Here is a 17,258-nt window from a genome sequence, read left to right on the forward strand (position 1 = left end):
GCTCAGAGCAGCCATTAAAAAAAAAAAAAAAGGCTTTCAGACTCACCTGATGTTTTTGCACATGCGGCAGAATTCAGCTTAATCTTTTGCAACTTGTGCAGGAGGAGAACGGCCACCAGAGGGGGACTGGGGACAGAGAGTGACTCTCAAAGACAATATTATTACCTGAGTGATCATAGGAAATCCCATGATGAAAAAGGAGATGCAGCACCCAAGAGTGAACAGTGCCTTGTGCGTACGTAAGTATTTGGGGAACTCATCCGAAACAGAGGTCACTATAGTCTCAATAGTGGCAAACTGAAAGACAAAATAAAAGGAGTCATTTCAGTGTACACAAAGTGGTTGAACTGGATATAGTGGAACATGAGAGACTATTTTGAGTTCTAAGTCTTAAACACTCAGACGTCAACGCCAAAGCTTCACCCAAATGATTTCAGCATTGATGGCCTTACTTCATTCCTCTTTTCGGAATGTGTTCACTGACCACATGGAAAATAGCAAGTAATCTCATGGTCTTCCAAACAAATAAATAGGAAAAGCAAGAGGAAAGGAATAGGAAACAAAGCAATTTACCATAGTGTCCAATCCAAGTGTCAGAAGCATCAAAAAGAATATTATAGCCCAGAAGGGAGAGAGGGGAAGCCTAGTTAAGGCTTCTGGGTAAACCACGAAAGCAATTCCAGGACCTAGAAATGAGAAAAATAAAGGCTGTGATATCTTGTGTCGCATTAATATTGTTGACTGAATGGAAAAGAGGGAGATGTGAAGAGTCATGTTTCAAAGTCTAATACAATATTATTTTGCTTGATAAAAGTGAAAAAGATCTGATTCAGTCTCTCCTATTTACAGAAAGATTTAACCCTTTAGCCTCTCATGATTAATTACTATTTTGGCTGTAAGTTTCCAAATACTCATATGCTCCTACTTTCCAAGCTGCAGAATACATATTTAAGCAGTGTACTAACATACTGATCCAAACGGAAGATAAACAAAAATCATGTACTGCAGCTATGTTTCTTTCCTGCTCTGCGACCACATTCCTGCCAATAAGCAGCTCAGCTCACCTCATCAGTGGATGATCAACATAGCAATCAACCACCCCTGGGTACTACAGGGATGAAAGGAAAAGAAAATACTCTTTTTTAACTCATCAGTACACAGTCAAATGAGCAGGACAGAACATAACAAATGCACAGAGCTGATTCCAGACACAAGGTAATAACTACCATGAATCTAAAAAATCCATGAGAAATTCTGGAATAATGCACAGCAGAAAAAGTAAGGAGATAAGGTCTTTTAAAGCCTTAACTAGGAGTTTTCCTTTCTTTGTTGGTTTGATATCCTGGGCTATAAATTTTACTGACCATAAAGAAAAAATATTTTTACAAATATGCTTAGATATGCCTAGGAGAAAAGGCTACAGGAGTGTGGTGGTAGCATTACAGTAGATGGCACTTTTCTCTATTTATCCCAGCTAAAGGAGTGCCCATCTTAAATGCTCTGAAGGATGTTTCCTGTCAGGAGATACAAATGAGAGCCAAGTTGTGCCGATCCCATGACTCATGGCACAAGAAGGGGCTCCAAACTCACTCTGTCCTGGCCATTTCTTATCTGGATTATTGGATCCCATTTCCTACAGCTCCCCGTGCTGTTTCTGTTCAACAGAGAACTGTTGCTGTCTCACATATTGAGAAAAAACACACAGTTTTAGCAGCATGTGAAATAATCTCCACGGGCAACTTGTGGAATATTTGCAGTTCCTTCTGAACAAAAAAAAAAAAAAGAGAGTTAACAATGTGGTAAAAAAAATAACACTGTACATGTACAGGTGTTGCTGCCTTGTTGCTGCCTTCAAAATGTGGTGCAGGAAAATGGCTTTTTGGAATAGAAAGGTGCATGTAGAACTACTATGTATGCATGAACATGTTCTTTCATCTCTTGATTAAAGATATCTTCTTGCCTATTAGAGATAAAGGCTCTGTTTGCACTAGCTTCCGGCATGTAGAAGTTTAATTAAGTCTCAGAATAAGGAGCTTCCATTAATCAAACTTTTAGGAAAAGTTTAGTTATAGAATATGAAAGTGCACATCTCTCCATCTTGGCCCCTCATAACTCTCCAAGACATCATGTGCCAGGGAGCATCCAAGCACAGGTAAACAGTCACAGGGAGACTGGTTCCCACCCTCTCCATCTTCAGAGATTTCAGGGGATATGAACTCTTCCTAAAGGGCTATTAAAGCCAGGAAAACTCCAAAGGTTTTATATGTGTTGAAACAAAAAAAGTCAAATGACCTTGAACTTTCATTTTAAATTACTAAAATTTTTTCAGCTGCAGTATGTGCTTAATCAAACTGAGAAAGCAGAATGAAAATAGATTGTCCTGTCTCTCCATCCATGAAAGGTGTTTTATTTGTTCATCAAGTATATTATTTTTTCCTGAAAGGAAGATTCTAAGGGGGGGGGGGGGGGGGGGGCAATGTATTTCAGACTAATTTTTTTTTTCCACCACTCCTAAAAGAAAAAAGAAAAAAATCCCTTCCTATTTCCATTAACCATTTCATTCAAGTTTTTGAAAACTTGAAGGGAGGAGATTGTGTTTCATCATCATTTTGGCTGTGTTCTCCTTCACTACAAAAAGAAATACAACTTGAGGAAAAAAAAAGGTAGGCAGGGACAAGGGCTGGCTCTTTTCCCCACTTGCTGAGTCTGCTTTTTAATTCTGTTAATTCAATGTGCTAACTCAGTCTGCTATTATCCCTAATCTTCACTCTCTCTCTACTCTACAGTTGTCTCCTATTACATGACTAAATTTTGTTTCCTCCATCACAGAAAGCAGTGAAACCTCACCCTCATGAAATACTTTTAAACGGCCTAAAGGGCTCTTACAAACGCACTGACAGCCCTACAATAAGATTGTCTCGTGACAACTCTTTTCACACCCCCTGGACCAGCTGCTGAAACAGCTGGGAACAGAGAGCCCCAGCCTGGGACCAGTCGCTCACTCAAAGGCCACCAACAAGCACTGCACAGAAAAGAGATTGCCGTCCACTGTGCTCCATGTTGTGCCATCTCCAGGGAGATGAACCAGCTGAACCAAACGTTTCCTCCTCCGGCCCTAAGAGCTATGTCACTCCATCCCCACTCTGTCCATTCCTTCAGAGCTTCCACTGCAGCTTCACTCAAGCACAGATTCTTTGACTCTAACTCCTTACAAATAATTTTGGTGAGCGCAGTGTGGTTTAGATTTTGGGGTTGGGGGTTTTTTTGTTTATTGTTTTAGGATGGAGGTAAAGGTCTAAAATAAAAAGACTAATAGAAACTCCTAAAACACCTGGCTTCACATGGAGTTTTCCAAACACAATGGTCTAATCCAGCCAGGAAATGGGGATGAGAATAAAACATTTTTGTTCGCACTTAGCTGGCTGGCAGACCAAAAAGGAGAGACAAGACACTGAAGATTGAATTGACATTACATTAGCTTGCAAGTTCAGTTTCTCCTACTACTTGCTATCAGGAAAGAGTTTGCCAGCTGACTATCCCATGAAATTCTCTTCTCAGACCCTCCAGCTGAATCTGCAGCCCGGTTAGCAGCCCATCCCACCACGGGTCAACTGGTGCAAGTCCCAGACTAACTAACGCCCTGTGACTGAACTGTGGCTCACAAGCTTCTCCTCACCTCAACGTCTGGGCTGCCATGTACCAACCAAAGGAGCTACAGAAACTGAACGTGACCCAGCACCTTTATTTGCATCTCTGAGGTCAGAAGTACTGCAAATTCTGTGGGATTATCCATGTTTTAGTTTACAGAGTAGGAACAAGCAAAAGGAAACTTCCTATTTCTTAACCAGCAGCAAGATCTTTTTCCTCTGCTCCTTTAACCAGTAGTAGCTGGTTTCTAATAAATTATTAGAATCATTAGAGTTTCAAGAACAGGTATTTTTCAAGAAAAAAATACAGAATGCTTCATCTGCTTCACTATTTCTTGTTCCTACAACTACAGGATTTCTGTGTCCCCAGCTCATGCAGTCTGCTTTCCATTTAGCTCCCACAACATTGTTAAATGCCGATTAACCTTCATACCTAATTTATCCAGAATGACCTGTGAATATTACCGTACAGAAACTATGGAAGGTTGTCTTAATTTCTATCCCCTGTTGTCAACTAACTGCTACAATTTCATGATGCTCAGTCAGTCAGGTATCTTAGGCTACATGTAGCACTTTGCAGCACTGAATTTATCCAACACAACAAACCCGTCAGAAAAAAGGTTAGTGGGTTAGTGTCTTCACATTAACGCAGACAGTGAGACACATCATGTATAGAAACCAGGAGTATGCGATATTCACTTTTTGAACTCTCCTGTCCTTCTCCCATTCAGAGCCTCCTCTTGCTCCATGTTATTGTGGGTTGGCAGGGATAACATTGGGAACTATCCCCATGGCTCATGGAGAAGCTATTAATTACTTCCCTTCAGTGCTTCAAAATGACTCTATCTGTGCTGAAAGCTAATACAATACACTTAACACCCCATGTGCTCACAGAAACAGCTCTGGTGGGACAATCGTAAATACGTATACAAGTTATTACAGTTACTACAAGTTATTATAGTCACACTCTTGTCACTCACATCCAGCTTAAACAATTAAGAATTTCAGATCCCCGTTTGCAACCATCTCACTTCACTAACCAAGATCTTCTAACCTGTTCTCTGAAATTTTTTTTACTTCCTCATGGAGGCAGCTCCTTGCTCCCCACAGTTCAGAAGCTCAATACTTCTCACCGTATTTCTTCTACTCCCTACATCATGAAGCCCACCCTCCTCTCATTCAATATTCCCACCATCAGGAGCAACTTTTACCTTGGAGGACCTGACAAGGCAGCAGCAGAGAAAAATGAGAAGGCTGGTGATCGCTTAGCCTATGTGAGGGAGACATCTCATCCTACCCCCCCATCAGTCATTTACATCAAGATTTGAAATGAGTCTCAGCTTGCTACTTTCTCTTACCAAACAAGTGATAAGGAGGCAGCAAGTAATATCTTGACTTCCCAGTGTACTTTCTTTTGTACGGAAATGCCTACAAGTGGTCTACTAATCCACTCCAGTTTGAAGTCATTATTCCCACTTCCAATGTCAATGTCATCATTAATAATAGAGCTGAAGGTGCCACCAGGTGCCTAAGTAGTGAAATGGCAGCATGCCCTACCTTGGTCTGCCACAGCTTCAATATTCACTTTGAGCTCATTTGCCATGAAGCCAATAACTGAGAAGATCACAAAGCCTGCAAATATACTTGTGGCACTGTTGGTACATGTGACTATCAGTGTGTCCCTGAAAAGAAAAAACAAGAAGCCATGTCACCTTGTTACAATATGTGCAAGGGAAGGTTTTGTACATGTTTCAGGAGTCTCTCTCATGAGCACACACATCCTGTGGGAACTGGTGAAGGTACACTTTTACAGGTATCAGGTATGCTTGGTGCTGATCAGAGATAACAGAAGTCTTCACACCACCACCAGTAATCAGCTGTGCAAGTTCCCATCACCCACATGCCATATAGGAAGCCACAGGTCATGCAGGAGGATGAGCACTTCTGCTCTTGGCCTCTCTGAAGAAAGCAGCAGTGATTTGTAACACAGTGTTTTACTCTTTGTCTGATGTGGCAATCTGCTCACTCTATTACATATGGACTAACCACCACCGTCCAGGTAAGATGATTTTTGTCCTGTATCTTTCTTGTATTTATACACAGGGTTAAGCTTTCTGCACCTTGCAGCACTCACTGAAATGCCTGCCCATCTATAGAGAATTCCCTGGTACAATTTTCCATTGTTGTTGTTAAGAGAATCTCAAGAAATCCATACCTGAGTGTCATACTATACTGGGTAAGTACATGTGACTTGACAGGAAACCAGCCCCCATGATCCCCATCCATAATTATTACATTCTTGATGGGATTTTTATTTTTTTTCACAATATGTGCATCCAGAAGTCTTCCCCTAAAACTACTACAATTTAGGAATAAACAAGTCACTCATTTTAAATGTTGTTTTGCTGGGTATTTTTACGTTGGCTAGCATTGCTTATTCCTACTGCTATTCATTAGGAACAGAATGAAATACAACCTGAAAAGCTGTCAAGAACCTCACTGATCTGGCAAACTTCTGGAATCTCTAAGAGACCATCTCTTAACAGGAATGATCATGTTAATTCTTCAGGTGTACAGAAAAAAAATTGCATTATTCTGTTTGGAATCATCATGTGTTAATTTTCTTCCAAAACCCAGATAAGTTTTAAGTAAAATATTTTAGGTATCCATTATGAAGTGAATTTATGTAAATTTACTGCAATTATAGATTATTTAATGATGTTTAAAATTAATATGTAACTGAAAACTACAATTTTATCTGCAGTATTAGAATGTAATGAATATAAAAACTGAAAGAGAAAATAGTCATGCTTCATTTCAGTATTCAAGATGTGTTGTAAAATTTAAAAGATTAGAAGTAACTAAGCTTTTCTAATTATTTCTGCTTCAGTCTCCCATAGCCCCCTCTAACATAGGTAAAACATGTATTTAGTATTAGACCTGTAAGATTTTTATACTTCATTACCACGTATTTCTTTCAAAATTTTCATTAACATTTTCCAAACTCCACAAAATATTGCTAAATTAACGCAGAAAGATAGCATGCTGCTTCTGCCATTTTTTGGCCCGATATTCTGAACATATTCATTCATCAACCAAAAAAATCAAAGCCCAAGACAAGCATTTTCAAAAATAGGACCCAAAGTATTTCTGTGAGGGAGTCACTGAGTATGCAACACCGTTACTTATTCCTCCATATTTTAGGATAGTTATTTTAGATTACTTTTGAACACTAGTAGGAAATGTTTTTGAGATTCCTTTTTAAAATCTTGATCCAAATTTCTTTTTAAGGTAGTATTTTGCATATAGTACTTAGAAGTTATAGGATATGGGAGTTCAAATCCCAAGGAGCATGTTCTTTAGTCTTGGTTCAGGAAAGATTTTAAGCGTGCCCCTGGGAAAGTGCTTGTGCATGCTGTTGGCTGTCATGAATCTGCACCTCTGTCATTGCAGGAATCAGTAAAGGTTCACTTCAATAGAAACGAGACTGGCTTTAAAGACAGTAAAATAGCAGTGAGGCTTTCTACTAATGCCACTTGGCTTTGTTTTTTCCATCTGCAGACATTTATCTGGCACAGTTTTTGATTGAAAAACTATGCCATGCCACCAGAGCGATGACTTTTTTCCTTCTAAAAATAACTGTCAATAATTTCAAATAAAAGTGATTTTAAATTTCACAACCTGAAATAACTTTGTACATGTAAAACTGCAATAAAAGTAATCGGGGAAAAAAGATAACATTTAGGAGAGACAGGAATCACATATATAGAGATCAGGTGTTGAACTCATGCATGTCTCACAATGGCAAACCATTTCATTCTGCACATGGGTTGTTCTTCAGCAGAGGCTGCCAACTGGCAGGGGTTCACACCACTGCTCACAGCTGCTGACAGCTTCCCAGATTGCCTTTCCACCTAGAACTGCTGATTCCGAAAATGACGAGCCCATAGGGACTGTAATAAGCCTAAGGCTCATTTTGAGACTAGCACATTGGGACCTGGGGAGAGATACAATACACAAACCCCAGAAAGATTAAAGAAACAAAACAATTTAAAAAAACCCAGCAAATTAAACAAAAAAAAAAAAGTAAACCGGAAAAAAACAGGAAAAAAACAAAGATAAAAATAAAAAATAAAAAAAAAAAAAAAAGAAGAAAAAAAAAGAAAAAGAGGACAGTCTTTCAAAACAGATTTCTGCAAGTTGGAAGACAACTGGTTTTGGACAGACCTTTTTAATAAGACTGATGGATTTCAGTCTCACATACCTGTAGCAATTATTATGGAATTTGTTGTAAGAAGAGAGAGTAATTAGACCTCCCCATGCTGCAGATAAGGAGAAGAAAATCTGAGTGGCAGCATCCTTCCAAACCTAAGATAGACAGGAGGGGAAATAGCATTGGCTTCAGAAAAGAGTATTAGAAAGATCATTAACACTGTGTTACTGTTAGGAGATTAACACATAAGTAATTTAAATGAACTTTAGAGCAATGGATGTCAATAGAACATTTACAAGCACAATCTTGCCCCAAAATACATAGTGCCCATACATAAGTACTGTTCTTGTTGAGCCCATATAAAATGCCAATGTAACCTTTGCTGTATATGGAAGGCATAAATATTCAAACTATATTGATTGATACATATCAGTTCAAATACGTTCAGCAAAGAAAATACAAATCAAGAGCAAAAATCTGCATCAGGTTTATCCACCAGTGGTCCTAAATAATACTTTTATCTTCTCAATAAAAGCAAGAACTTCAATGTTGTTTGATGCGCTGCTTAGGAATGAGATCACACTAAAATTAGGGTAAATTTCCATCACTAGGTGTAACCAGCACAGTCTAAGTCAGAGCCATTTAGACACCAGGGCCCAGTGTTCTCCCATCAGAAGAAAAGACATGCTCTGCCAAGTCTCTCTTAAAAAATAAGAATAATAATAAAAAAAAACCATGAACCACCAAACGGCATTTTTTTTCTGTAACCAAGTTCTTCAAAACCTTAAATGCATTTAGACAAAACATTTCTAAATTGCCTAGTATTTCAGAGGAGTTAGTCTTATTTATCCCTTGCCAAGTGTTTGAAGTATTGATACATCTATTCACAAGCTTTCCTACAAAGTCTGATTTTCCACACAAATCCACAGTGCACAAATCAAGATACATGTACGTGCACAGATACAGAGGTGGACCTACACACACACTAAGCAGTTTGAAGATAGTACTTAAACACTACTTGAAAAGTTACCAGCCAGCAAGCAGTCAATCCTTCATCTAGGTGAGTGTAATATACAGCTCTTAATTCATGTTAAAACTGTAAACAAAATTGAAAACAGAAGCTCGCCTGAATATTCTCGAACACTTACCCAAGGTTATACAGATTCTTAGTGTATTCAGACAGCCCCATTTTGCAGAATGCAACAGTTCTCACCTTCTTTATTGCACAATGTGGGATCCAAAACTGCTCATATTTAATGCAAAATTAATTTCTGTATTGTTTGCAAAAGATTTAATACTCCCACCACCAAAGAATCAAAATACCCATTATTGCAGAGATATGAAGGAAATTAAGATCTGTACAATTAATCCAGGAAACTGTTTTGAGCTTTAATTATCAATCTATCAGTGTGATATCACACTGCTTTTGACAGAATAAAAAAATTTCTTAGAAAAAAACCCACCACAAAACAAACAGGAAGTCTCCTGAGGTGTTGCTAAAAATCCCTCTTGAATTTCTAGAGAAAAGAGTCTGAACTGTAACTCTCAGCTCAAGGTTCAATTCAGTCTCCAGACTCCTGCCTCAAGACACCTGTAAGACCGACACACAGGCACTCATGTGCCATGTCAGACAAATATAGGGTCCATGGGTGGATTGATGTCTACACAAACACAAATCCATGTGTATTTTTGGAACATGTTCGACTGGCTTCATTGGCAACAAATGACTTCTAAGAAAGCAGTCGAAATCAGGAGCGAGGCAGCAGAGCTGAAACTCAACGTTATACAGTCAGTGCTTAAAGAGCAAAGCCAGGTACTATGTGCCTTAATTCTGCCCTCTCCTACGCAGCAAGGAGCCTTGTTCCTTACCACACAGGTAGGATAACGATCACAGCCACTCTGTGTCGGTGAGTTAGATTAGGATGTATAATTTGATTTTATTTCATCTAACGTCTCACATGTGTTATTCGTTACAATCTTCTTTGCTCAATGAGTAAAATACACTTACTCTGAGCATTTCTCAAGAAACGTAGGTAGGTTTACTATGTTATCTATGAAAAGCTTCATGTGCTTGTTCAAGCCAAAGCAGCATCCATCAGACACCAGCATATGGAAATCTATACTTCCCTTTTAACTCCCTGTTTTCCAAATGCACCTACTCCAAGAGATCCAGGTGAAATATTAAATGTTAATTAAATTACGTATCTATAATAACATATGTAAAAAAAAAATACACAAGTAACAAAGATCCACTGCAGCAAGACTCCACATAAGATGAAGAACAAGTTTCCACAGATGACATTACTGCCACTTGCAACAGACTTGAAGAAATCTGTATGACTTATTCAGCCTAGCAGAGTTATAAGTGCAATAATAAGCCCACCATAGCATCAATTAGCTTCTCCCACTTTGGTGTGATGAAGTACCAGATTCCAGCTCCAGCTCCAGGTAGAGTTACTCCTCTTATAAGAAGAATGATGAGAACTACATAGGGGAACGTAGCTGTGAAGTACACCACCTGGACAGACCAAAAAAAAAGATTACTGAAGGGGCTTACTTGGGTGTATAAGAAGAGAGGGTGAGAAATACAAGCGCTACACTACTGCCCGAAGAAAACAGTTACTCAGGCTCAGAGACACCAGGGTTATTTCCCAGGAAATCTGAAATTTTACAGCTGCTCTTGATGTTGGAAACAGGAATAATATCAGTAGCAACAGAGATAAGAGGTGGGGTTCTAGACAGAGAGGGGAAGAAAAAGCAGAAAAGAAAGTCTGAAGAGGAACAATAGGAATTCCTATCTAAATGAAAATATCATTTTTGATCTTTGCCCAGAGTAAACTAACACAGCTGAATGGAAACTAAATATAGCAATGCCATTCAATACCACTTAAAGTTCTGATATTTTTTCTAGATATCTCTCTGTATTTTACTTAGCCTAAAGAATTCTTATTACTCTTTTTATTTCTTGATAATTACGTATCAACATGAAAATATTTATGATACCAATGAAAAAAAAAGTCAGTGGAACAAGCCAGACAGACCTAATCATCATTATGTCTAAATACACAACAGAGGTTGTGAGTTTAATGCCTTAACAATTATCTAGCACAGAGCAGAGCGCTCTCTGTGGTCAAATAAAATGACTAAATTATAACCAGTTAAGCTGTACACTCTACCCAAAAGCATTTCAAATCCTTTTACACTTTAACCTCTGAATCTTACAGGGACCAGAATTGTCCAAGCTGAAATGACTTCTGAAACTGTTTTCCCAACTTTCTCCTTGCTGTTTCAAGAGGCATTTCAAGCAGTTGCCCAAGTGAATTTCTGTGCTGTGGATATAGTGAACTCATCTGTGCATAAATACAGGTTTTCTATCCCTGACACCAAGGAGACACTATTTTTCTGGGCCATGAAGACTTACTTAAAGAAATACCTACTGCCACATCCAAACCCAACTTATTCTTCTCTATAACTTCTGCTTCTTGGCTCCAGCCTTTCATGAAACGGTTTTTCCTATCACTTTAAGCTAGGGAAAGAAAAAAAGCTATCTCCACTTTCCCCCGGCCCACTGAGTCTCTGGATTTTCTGATAATTCCCAAGCTACCTCACAATAGATGCTGTCAGCTTCTAGATGCAAAGGGATAGCTTGGAATCACAAACCCTTTTCCCACTTCTAGAAAATTCACAGCTAGCTCTTCATATGCAGTATCTTCATCCCAGGAAATATCTAGTTATTTTGCTCCAGCTTTTTTTATCTTTTCAGCCTACTCTTTCTAAGTAAGCTAGATTTATGCCATGTCATCATCTAACATTTTAACCTGCATGCTAATTGCAGTGGCATTGATGGAGAAGTCTCAGATACTGCATTCCTGCAGATTTCACATAAAAACCCACCCAAACCTGTGCTGCTGCTGAGGAAAAAGCTGCATTTCTCTGCTCAGACAGCTGCCTGACCAATTCGCACGCCTCTACTTCCATGCCAGCGAGAGGACGTGCTCCCTCTTGACCCGGTTGCTAGTTAGGAGGCATGGCAGAAAGCTGCAGATTTGAGGGGCAAGGGGGAGAGTGACACGTGAGATGTCAGAGAAACAGAGCAAGGAGCTGGGTTACAGCAAGGAGGAGTTTTAGAAAAATAGCACACAAATATTTGGGGAAAAGATGATACACACTGCCACTGCTCACACTCACCATAGAGCAGTTTAAGTTCAGGTCTGCTTTTAAAACCTGTTACTTGACATCTTAATTTACATCATCATTTCCCTGATCACAGTGAAATGTGAGATGATTGTGGAATTTTAACAAACACCACACAGAATAGGGAGGGCTACTGAAGACACCTTTTTGCCATCCACATACTGAGTACAGCTCAAGCGCTCACTTTAAACTTATTGAAGGATAGGGAACAAATGCAGAACCAAAATTATCTTTTTTTGTGTTTTGGCTAGACAGGAAAACACAGACAGGAAAAAAGGCATTTCATTAATACTTAGCCATTTACTGAAAATAGTTGTCAGTAATTCATTGCCTTAAACCACAGCATGATTCCCTTGAAGCAGCACGCTGCTTTCTTGCAAGTGTACAATCACCAATATTTTTCTTACTTTTCCTGATGACTTGATTCCTTTAGCAAGGGAGGCATATACAATCACCCAAGCTAGGAAAAGAGACAGTGCCAAGGGCCATCTAATCTCACCAGGATATTCAATCCCTGCTGAAATCTTCAATACAAAGTACCTAGGAATAAATTAAAAAAAAAAAAAAAGTAAAAAATAAAAATAAGGAAAAAATTAATGACAGCAACTGCAGGCAGCAATTCAGTGCAAATTCCTACAGTACTTTGTTTTGCTTCAGTGTTCTCAGCGGTTTCTCTAGAAGGTTCCAGTGATTCTCCCCATGTATTATTTTATTTCTCTGCATTGCAGTAGTAGACAAAAATGCCAGGCATGGGCCAACACCCCTGCTGTGCTAAGCACCGTAGGAACAGAACACAACCCGTGTTTGAAATTTAGCTTTCATCATTCCTATGCATAAAAAATGGGTATAATTTGCTGTCCTTAACTATTGTATTTCTAGCCTTCCAAACAGTTATTTGCTTTCTGTTACAGTGGATTTTAGAGGAAGATTAACATAACATCTCCAAACAAATAAAGATCTTACTTGAAGTATTCTTCACTTCCACTGACAAAAGTTTTGTTTCCTTCACTGGTGAAGTTAACCATAGTCAAGTTTGGATAGGCACTCATACAGAAAGTAGAGTTCTTGATTTGTATTTTTGGGTGGTCACCAATAATGCAGGAATCTAGGAAGAAATGAAAACAAAAGAGAAAAATAACTTGACTAGATTTTTTTTTTTTTCAGGGTGGGCACAAAATGACAACAAAAAACGTTAGATCACACGCATTACTTGAACTTCTGTGTTAGATTTCTGGAACACCTTGCTTACAGAACCTGTCAGGGTCGGAGACTACCGAGTCTTAAATTTTCCCACTTTATTCCAAATGTCTACGGCGTTAAAAGGGTCTGAGGAAGCGGAAGAGCTGCTGCCCGCCCCGGGGAGCGCTCACCGCCCCTCTCGGGGGTCACCCCTGCGCGTAGCCCCGGCCGGGGGGGTCCCGGGGAACCGCCTCCAGCCCGGGCCCCCCCCAGCCCCGGGGCAAGGCAGGGGCGGGGAGCCGCACCCCGCTGCCGGTGCCGAGCCTCTGCTGCCAGCAATTCCAGGAGGGGGGTTGCTGGGTTTACTTCTCCCCTTTTCATGTCGTTGCATGTTTGGGGCATTTACATTTACCCATTTACATAAACGGTTTTCGGGTTTTTTTCGTTAAACGTAAGCCTCGCTAAAGCCCAAGAAGTTGTCTTTAACAGAACGCAGAGGCTGTAGCATTTTGTTCCGTGCTTTCTCCCCCACACAGAGTTTTTACCCAGAGGGGGAAAAAAAATACTTCTTTTAACATTATAGTTGAAAAATACCATTTATCTTTGATGAGGAAAAATTTAAATTGGGGGGGGGGGGGGGGGGGGAGTGCCCCTATGATGCAGATCCCTTCAAAGTGCCTTGGGAAGCGGCAGTTCCTCCGTGCTGGGAACCTCCCCCGGCCACAGTCACCCGCAGTCTCCTCTGGCATCTCCCAGGGGCGCAGCTGAGCCGGAGAAAGCTCTGGAAACCCACCAAGGCCGTTAAAAAAAAAAAAAAAATAAATAAATAAATAAAGCCTGCCCCAACTTACCTAACAAAAGTTTGTTTTTATCTTTACAGTCCGGCGTGTTCCACGGGTTGTTACAGGAAGCCCAAGGTAGCACAGGTACAAAGGACGCAAAAAGGTAGAAAAGTGTGTAGCACAGAATAATATTGTAATATATGGCTATTAGAACCGAGATGATCAGCATTGCAATGCCGCAGCCTGAGGGAAGAGAAAGGGAGAGACAAGGATACTGCCGTTAATGCCCGGAGAGCCGCGGGGAGCTGGGGAGGCGCAGCAGGTCCTCTGGCGCAGGCACACAGCGCAGCCCCCAGCCGCAACGACCGCGCAAATTGCGCGCTAACGCTGCGGAGACGGAAACCAGCGGGAGAGCCCGGAGCATGCGGCTGCGCGCCTGCGGACGCGCTGCGGAGCGGGGGCGCAGGGAGGCGGCGGTGCTTAAGCCATGCAAGAGAGGGGGGGCAGGTCATGCTCCCCAAAACCGGGCCGGCTCCTGCTCCGCTCACCTTGCAAGGCGGGGATGGCTTTCCAGACAGACACGGGCCCCTGACTAGCAAACTGCCCCAGGGAGACTTCCAGGAAGAAAATGGGGATCCCAGCTAGAGCCAACATCATCAAATAGGGGATGAGAAACGCACCTTGGGGGGGAGCGGGGGGAGAAAAGAGAGAACAACCTGAATCATCGCGCACGGGCGGGGGGTGGGCGCGCCTCCTCATTCAGCACAGCGGGGGCAACTCGCCTACCTCCGCGGTCCGGTGCGGAGAGCCCCGCGCAGCCTCCGCGGGGCAGCGCCCCCCCTTCCCTCCCAGCACCCCCCGTGGCGGCCGCAGGCTGGCAACGGGCTCTCCGGGGGCCCAAACGGGTCCATTTCTGCTCGTGATACTGGGGAGCGCTTAGTCAAGACCTGCAGCTATTAAAAATGTTCTATTTGTTATCGATTCCCGATGCACCTAGCATCGACGGGGAAGAGGAACAGTTTTCGGCATTTCCAGCATTTGCTTGAGACGATATTCTTGTTAAATTAGTATTTTAACACCCCCCCACTCGGAAGTTCTTAACTGTAAAAAGAAAAAAAAAGAAAAAAACAAAAACCCCTCACTATTTTCTTTTAAATTGATTTTGGCTTAAAATCGCTAGTTCTCAACCATAAAATAGCTCTTACAGCCTCTACACAACTGTTTTCAAAGCTCACAGCACCAACATTCCCTGCTGATGTCCTGCGCAGAGGGAAGAGCCTTACAGCTGCAGCAGGTCGAATGCAGAAACCCCCACCGATTCTCCCTTCAAATAAGAGCCTCTGTTAGGAGAATCTCCGCAAATAAATAAACTTTTTCTTCCCCTTGTAAACTATTACCGGCATAAATCCCCTCCTAACTTTTCTCCTCCTTTATTCTGCTGAGCAGCATTCGCTCTATTTCAAACGATTATTTTTCAGTCGGGTAATTAAGAGATTTTTTAAAAAAATAAATTCCCCAAACTTCACGAAACAACATAACAACCTCGACCCGGGTTCAAACGTCCTCGAGTGACTTTCCCCACTCGAACGTCCTTTGTATCGTCCTCCCCTCCCTCCGCTTCGCCCGTCGCACCGTTTGCGGATTCAGACCCGATTGCGTTTAAATTAGGCGAAGGCGGGGGCCCGGAGCCCTCTGTGCCCAGGCGTGATCAAGCCGGCTCTTCATTTGCCTCCCTCTCCGGCCAGCCCCGATTAATTGCGGGTGTTTTTAAGGAAAGCGCTGCCTTCTAACGAAATCCTGTCGGAATTTTCCTACTTTCAGAGCTGACCATCAGAAAAACCCAGCCAGACTTCTCACTAAATCGCTGATGGTCTGGAGGTGGCCCCGGGGCCCGGCTTAGGCCGGGGCTTGCTGCCCGGCTTTGCCAGGCAAGCGGGAGCCGCTGGGCCCCGCTTCCCTCGGATTTCTCCCCGCCAAAAAGGCAGAGCCCGGCTTAGCCACGCACGGTACTGCAGGTAGAGAGACAGGAAAAAGCCATCCTACCTCCCCCATTCTTAAAGGCCAGGTACGGGAACCTCCAGACATTGCCCAGCCCCACTGCATAACCCACCATGGAGAGGATGAAATCCAGCTTGCTAGACCAGTTCCCTCGGGCTTTATTTTCATCCCCTACATCGTCTTCCTAAATGGGAAAAAAGGGGAGGAGGGGGAAAACAAAACAAAAACAAACAAAAAAAGAAATTGGAAAACATCCACTTTTGCAAACAAGCATCGCGGTGCTGCGGCTGCCGCGTTCACCAGAGGGAGACGCGACGAACAGCGGCGGGGCCGGGGGACCCTCCCCTGCAGCCCCCCCCCCCCCCCCCCCCCGCCGCTGCCCGGGCTTTTTTCTGCCGGAGAAAACAGGAGAGGGCTTTTAAACCCTGGTCCCCTCTCAGGTTGCTCCCGAGGGAGGGGAAGCGGCGACTGCAGCCCGGAGGGGGGTGTCAGTCCCCGCTGCCCGGACACCCCCCGCCCAGCTGGCTCCTCCGGGGGGGGATGCGCAGGGCTTGGCGGGACGGTTCCCTCCACTGCAATGCGCCTCTCCCGGCGATGCTGGCATCGGGCCGCCGCGGAAGGGGGGGGGGTGGGGGGTGTCTCCTGGCTCCTAAATCCCCCGTGCCCGGGAGGTCCCACCGCCCTCTCCGGGCAGCGGAGCCCTCGGTGCCCGTGGACGCGTAAAGACCGACCGCCGGCCCCCAGCAAAGCCCGCAGGGGCCCAGCCCTGTCCCCCGGCACACACAAACCAAGTAAAAAACCCCGCTTCTACAGAATGAACGCGCGGACCCCCTCCCCTCCTTTCAGGGTAAACCCAGATACGCGGGGGGCAGAGAGAGCGTCCGTGGGGGGGGGTCCCGGCCTCGCACCCCGTCTACGACAGACCCCTCCCAGGGCGCAGGGCCGGGGCCTGGGAGCGTTTGACGCCTTGCGGGGTTGGGTTGATTTATTTCGCCTTATTTGTGGTTACAGGCTCCAAGGCATTCGGCCGTCAGGGGGCTGAGCCGCCAGGCGTGGGGTGCTGGGGACAGGAGGAGGCCTCAGCAGGGACCCGGAGCGGGGGGAGGCACACGCGTGACGCGGGTGGGAGCGGGTGGTGCCGGCAGGCACGGCCCAGGGGGCGCCCCGGAACGAGCCGGGAACTATTGATTGTCGTTTATACCCACATGGCGGGGTTAGCACTCGCCAGCAGCACAGCACTTGATC

At 43.2% G+C, this 17,258-nt stretch overlaps 1 protein-coding gene across 2 annotated transcripts in view; it reads right to left on the reverse strand.

The window, feature by feature from the left end:
• The window catches only part of SLC6A5 (solute carrier family 6 member 5), a 28,509-nt gene extending 12,388 nt beyond the window's left edge, over positions 1–16,121 (reverse strand). Inside the window, exons 1-10 of one of the 2 annotated variants that reach the window (XM_074841669.1) lie at positions 16,059–16,121; positions 14,564–14,695; positions 14,085–14,258; positions 13,018–13,159; positions 12,462–12,594; positions 10,244–10,378; positions 7,912–8,015; positions 5,205–5,329; positions 574–686; positions 166–297 (exon numbers count right to left, since the gene is read on the reverse strand). In XM_074841669.1, coding sequence (XP_074697770.1) covers positions 166–297; positions 574–686; positions 5,205–5,329; positions 7,912–8,015; positions 10,244–10,378; positions 12,462–12,594; positions 13,018–13,159; positions 14,085–14,258; positions 14,564–14,672 — 1,167 coding nt within the window. In that variant the 5' untranslated portion in view covers positions 14,673–14,695; positions 16,059–16,121. Of the gene's footprint in view, positions 1–165; positions 298–573; positions 687–5,204; positions 5,330–7,911; positions 8,016–10,243; positions 10,379–12,461; positions 12,595–13,017; positions 13,160–14,084; positions 14,259–14,563; positions 15,402–16,058 lie in introns of those variants that run through there. The other variant, XM_074841668.1, reaches the window with a different exon arrangement.
• Positions 16,122–17,258: the final 1,137 nt, after the last annotated feature.

The sequence above is a fragment of the Strix aluco genome, chromosome 16 (assembly GCF_031877795.1).
Source record: "Strix aluco isolate bStrAlu1 chromosome 16, bStrAlu1.hap1, whole genome shotgun sequence".
NCBI classification, from domain to species: domain Eukaryota; kingdom Metazoa; phylum Chordata; class Aves; order Strigiformes; family Strigidae; genus Strix; species Strix aluco.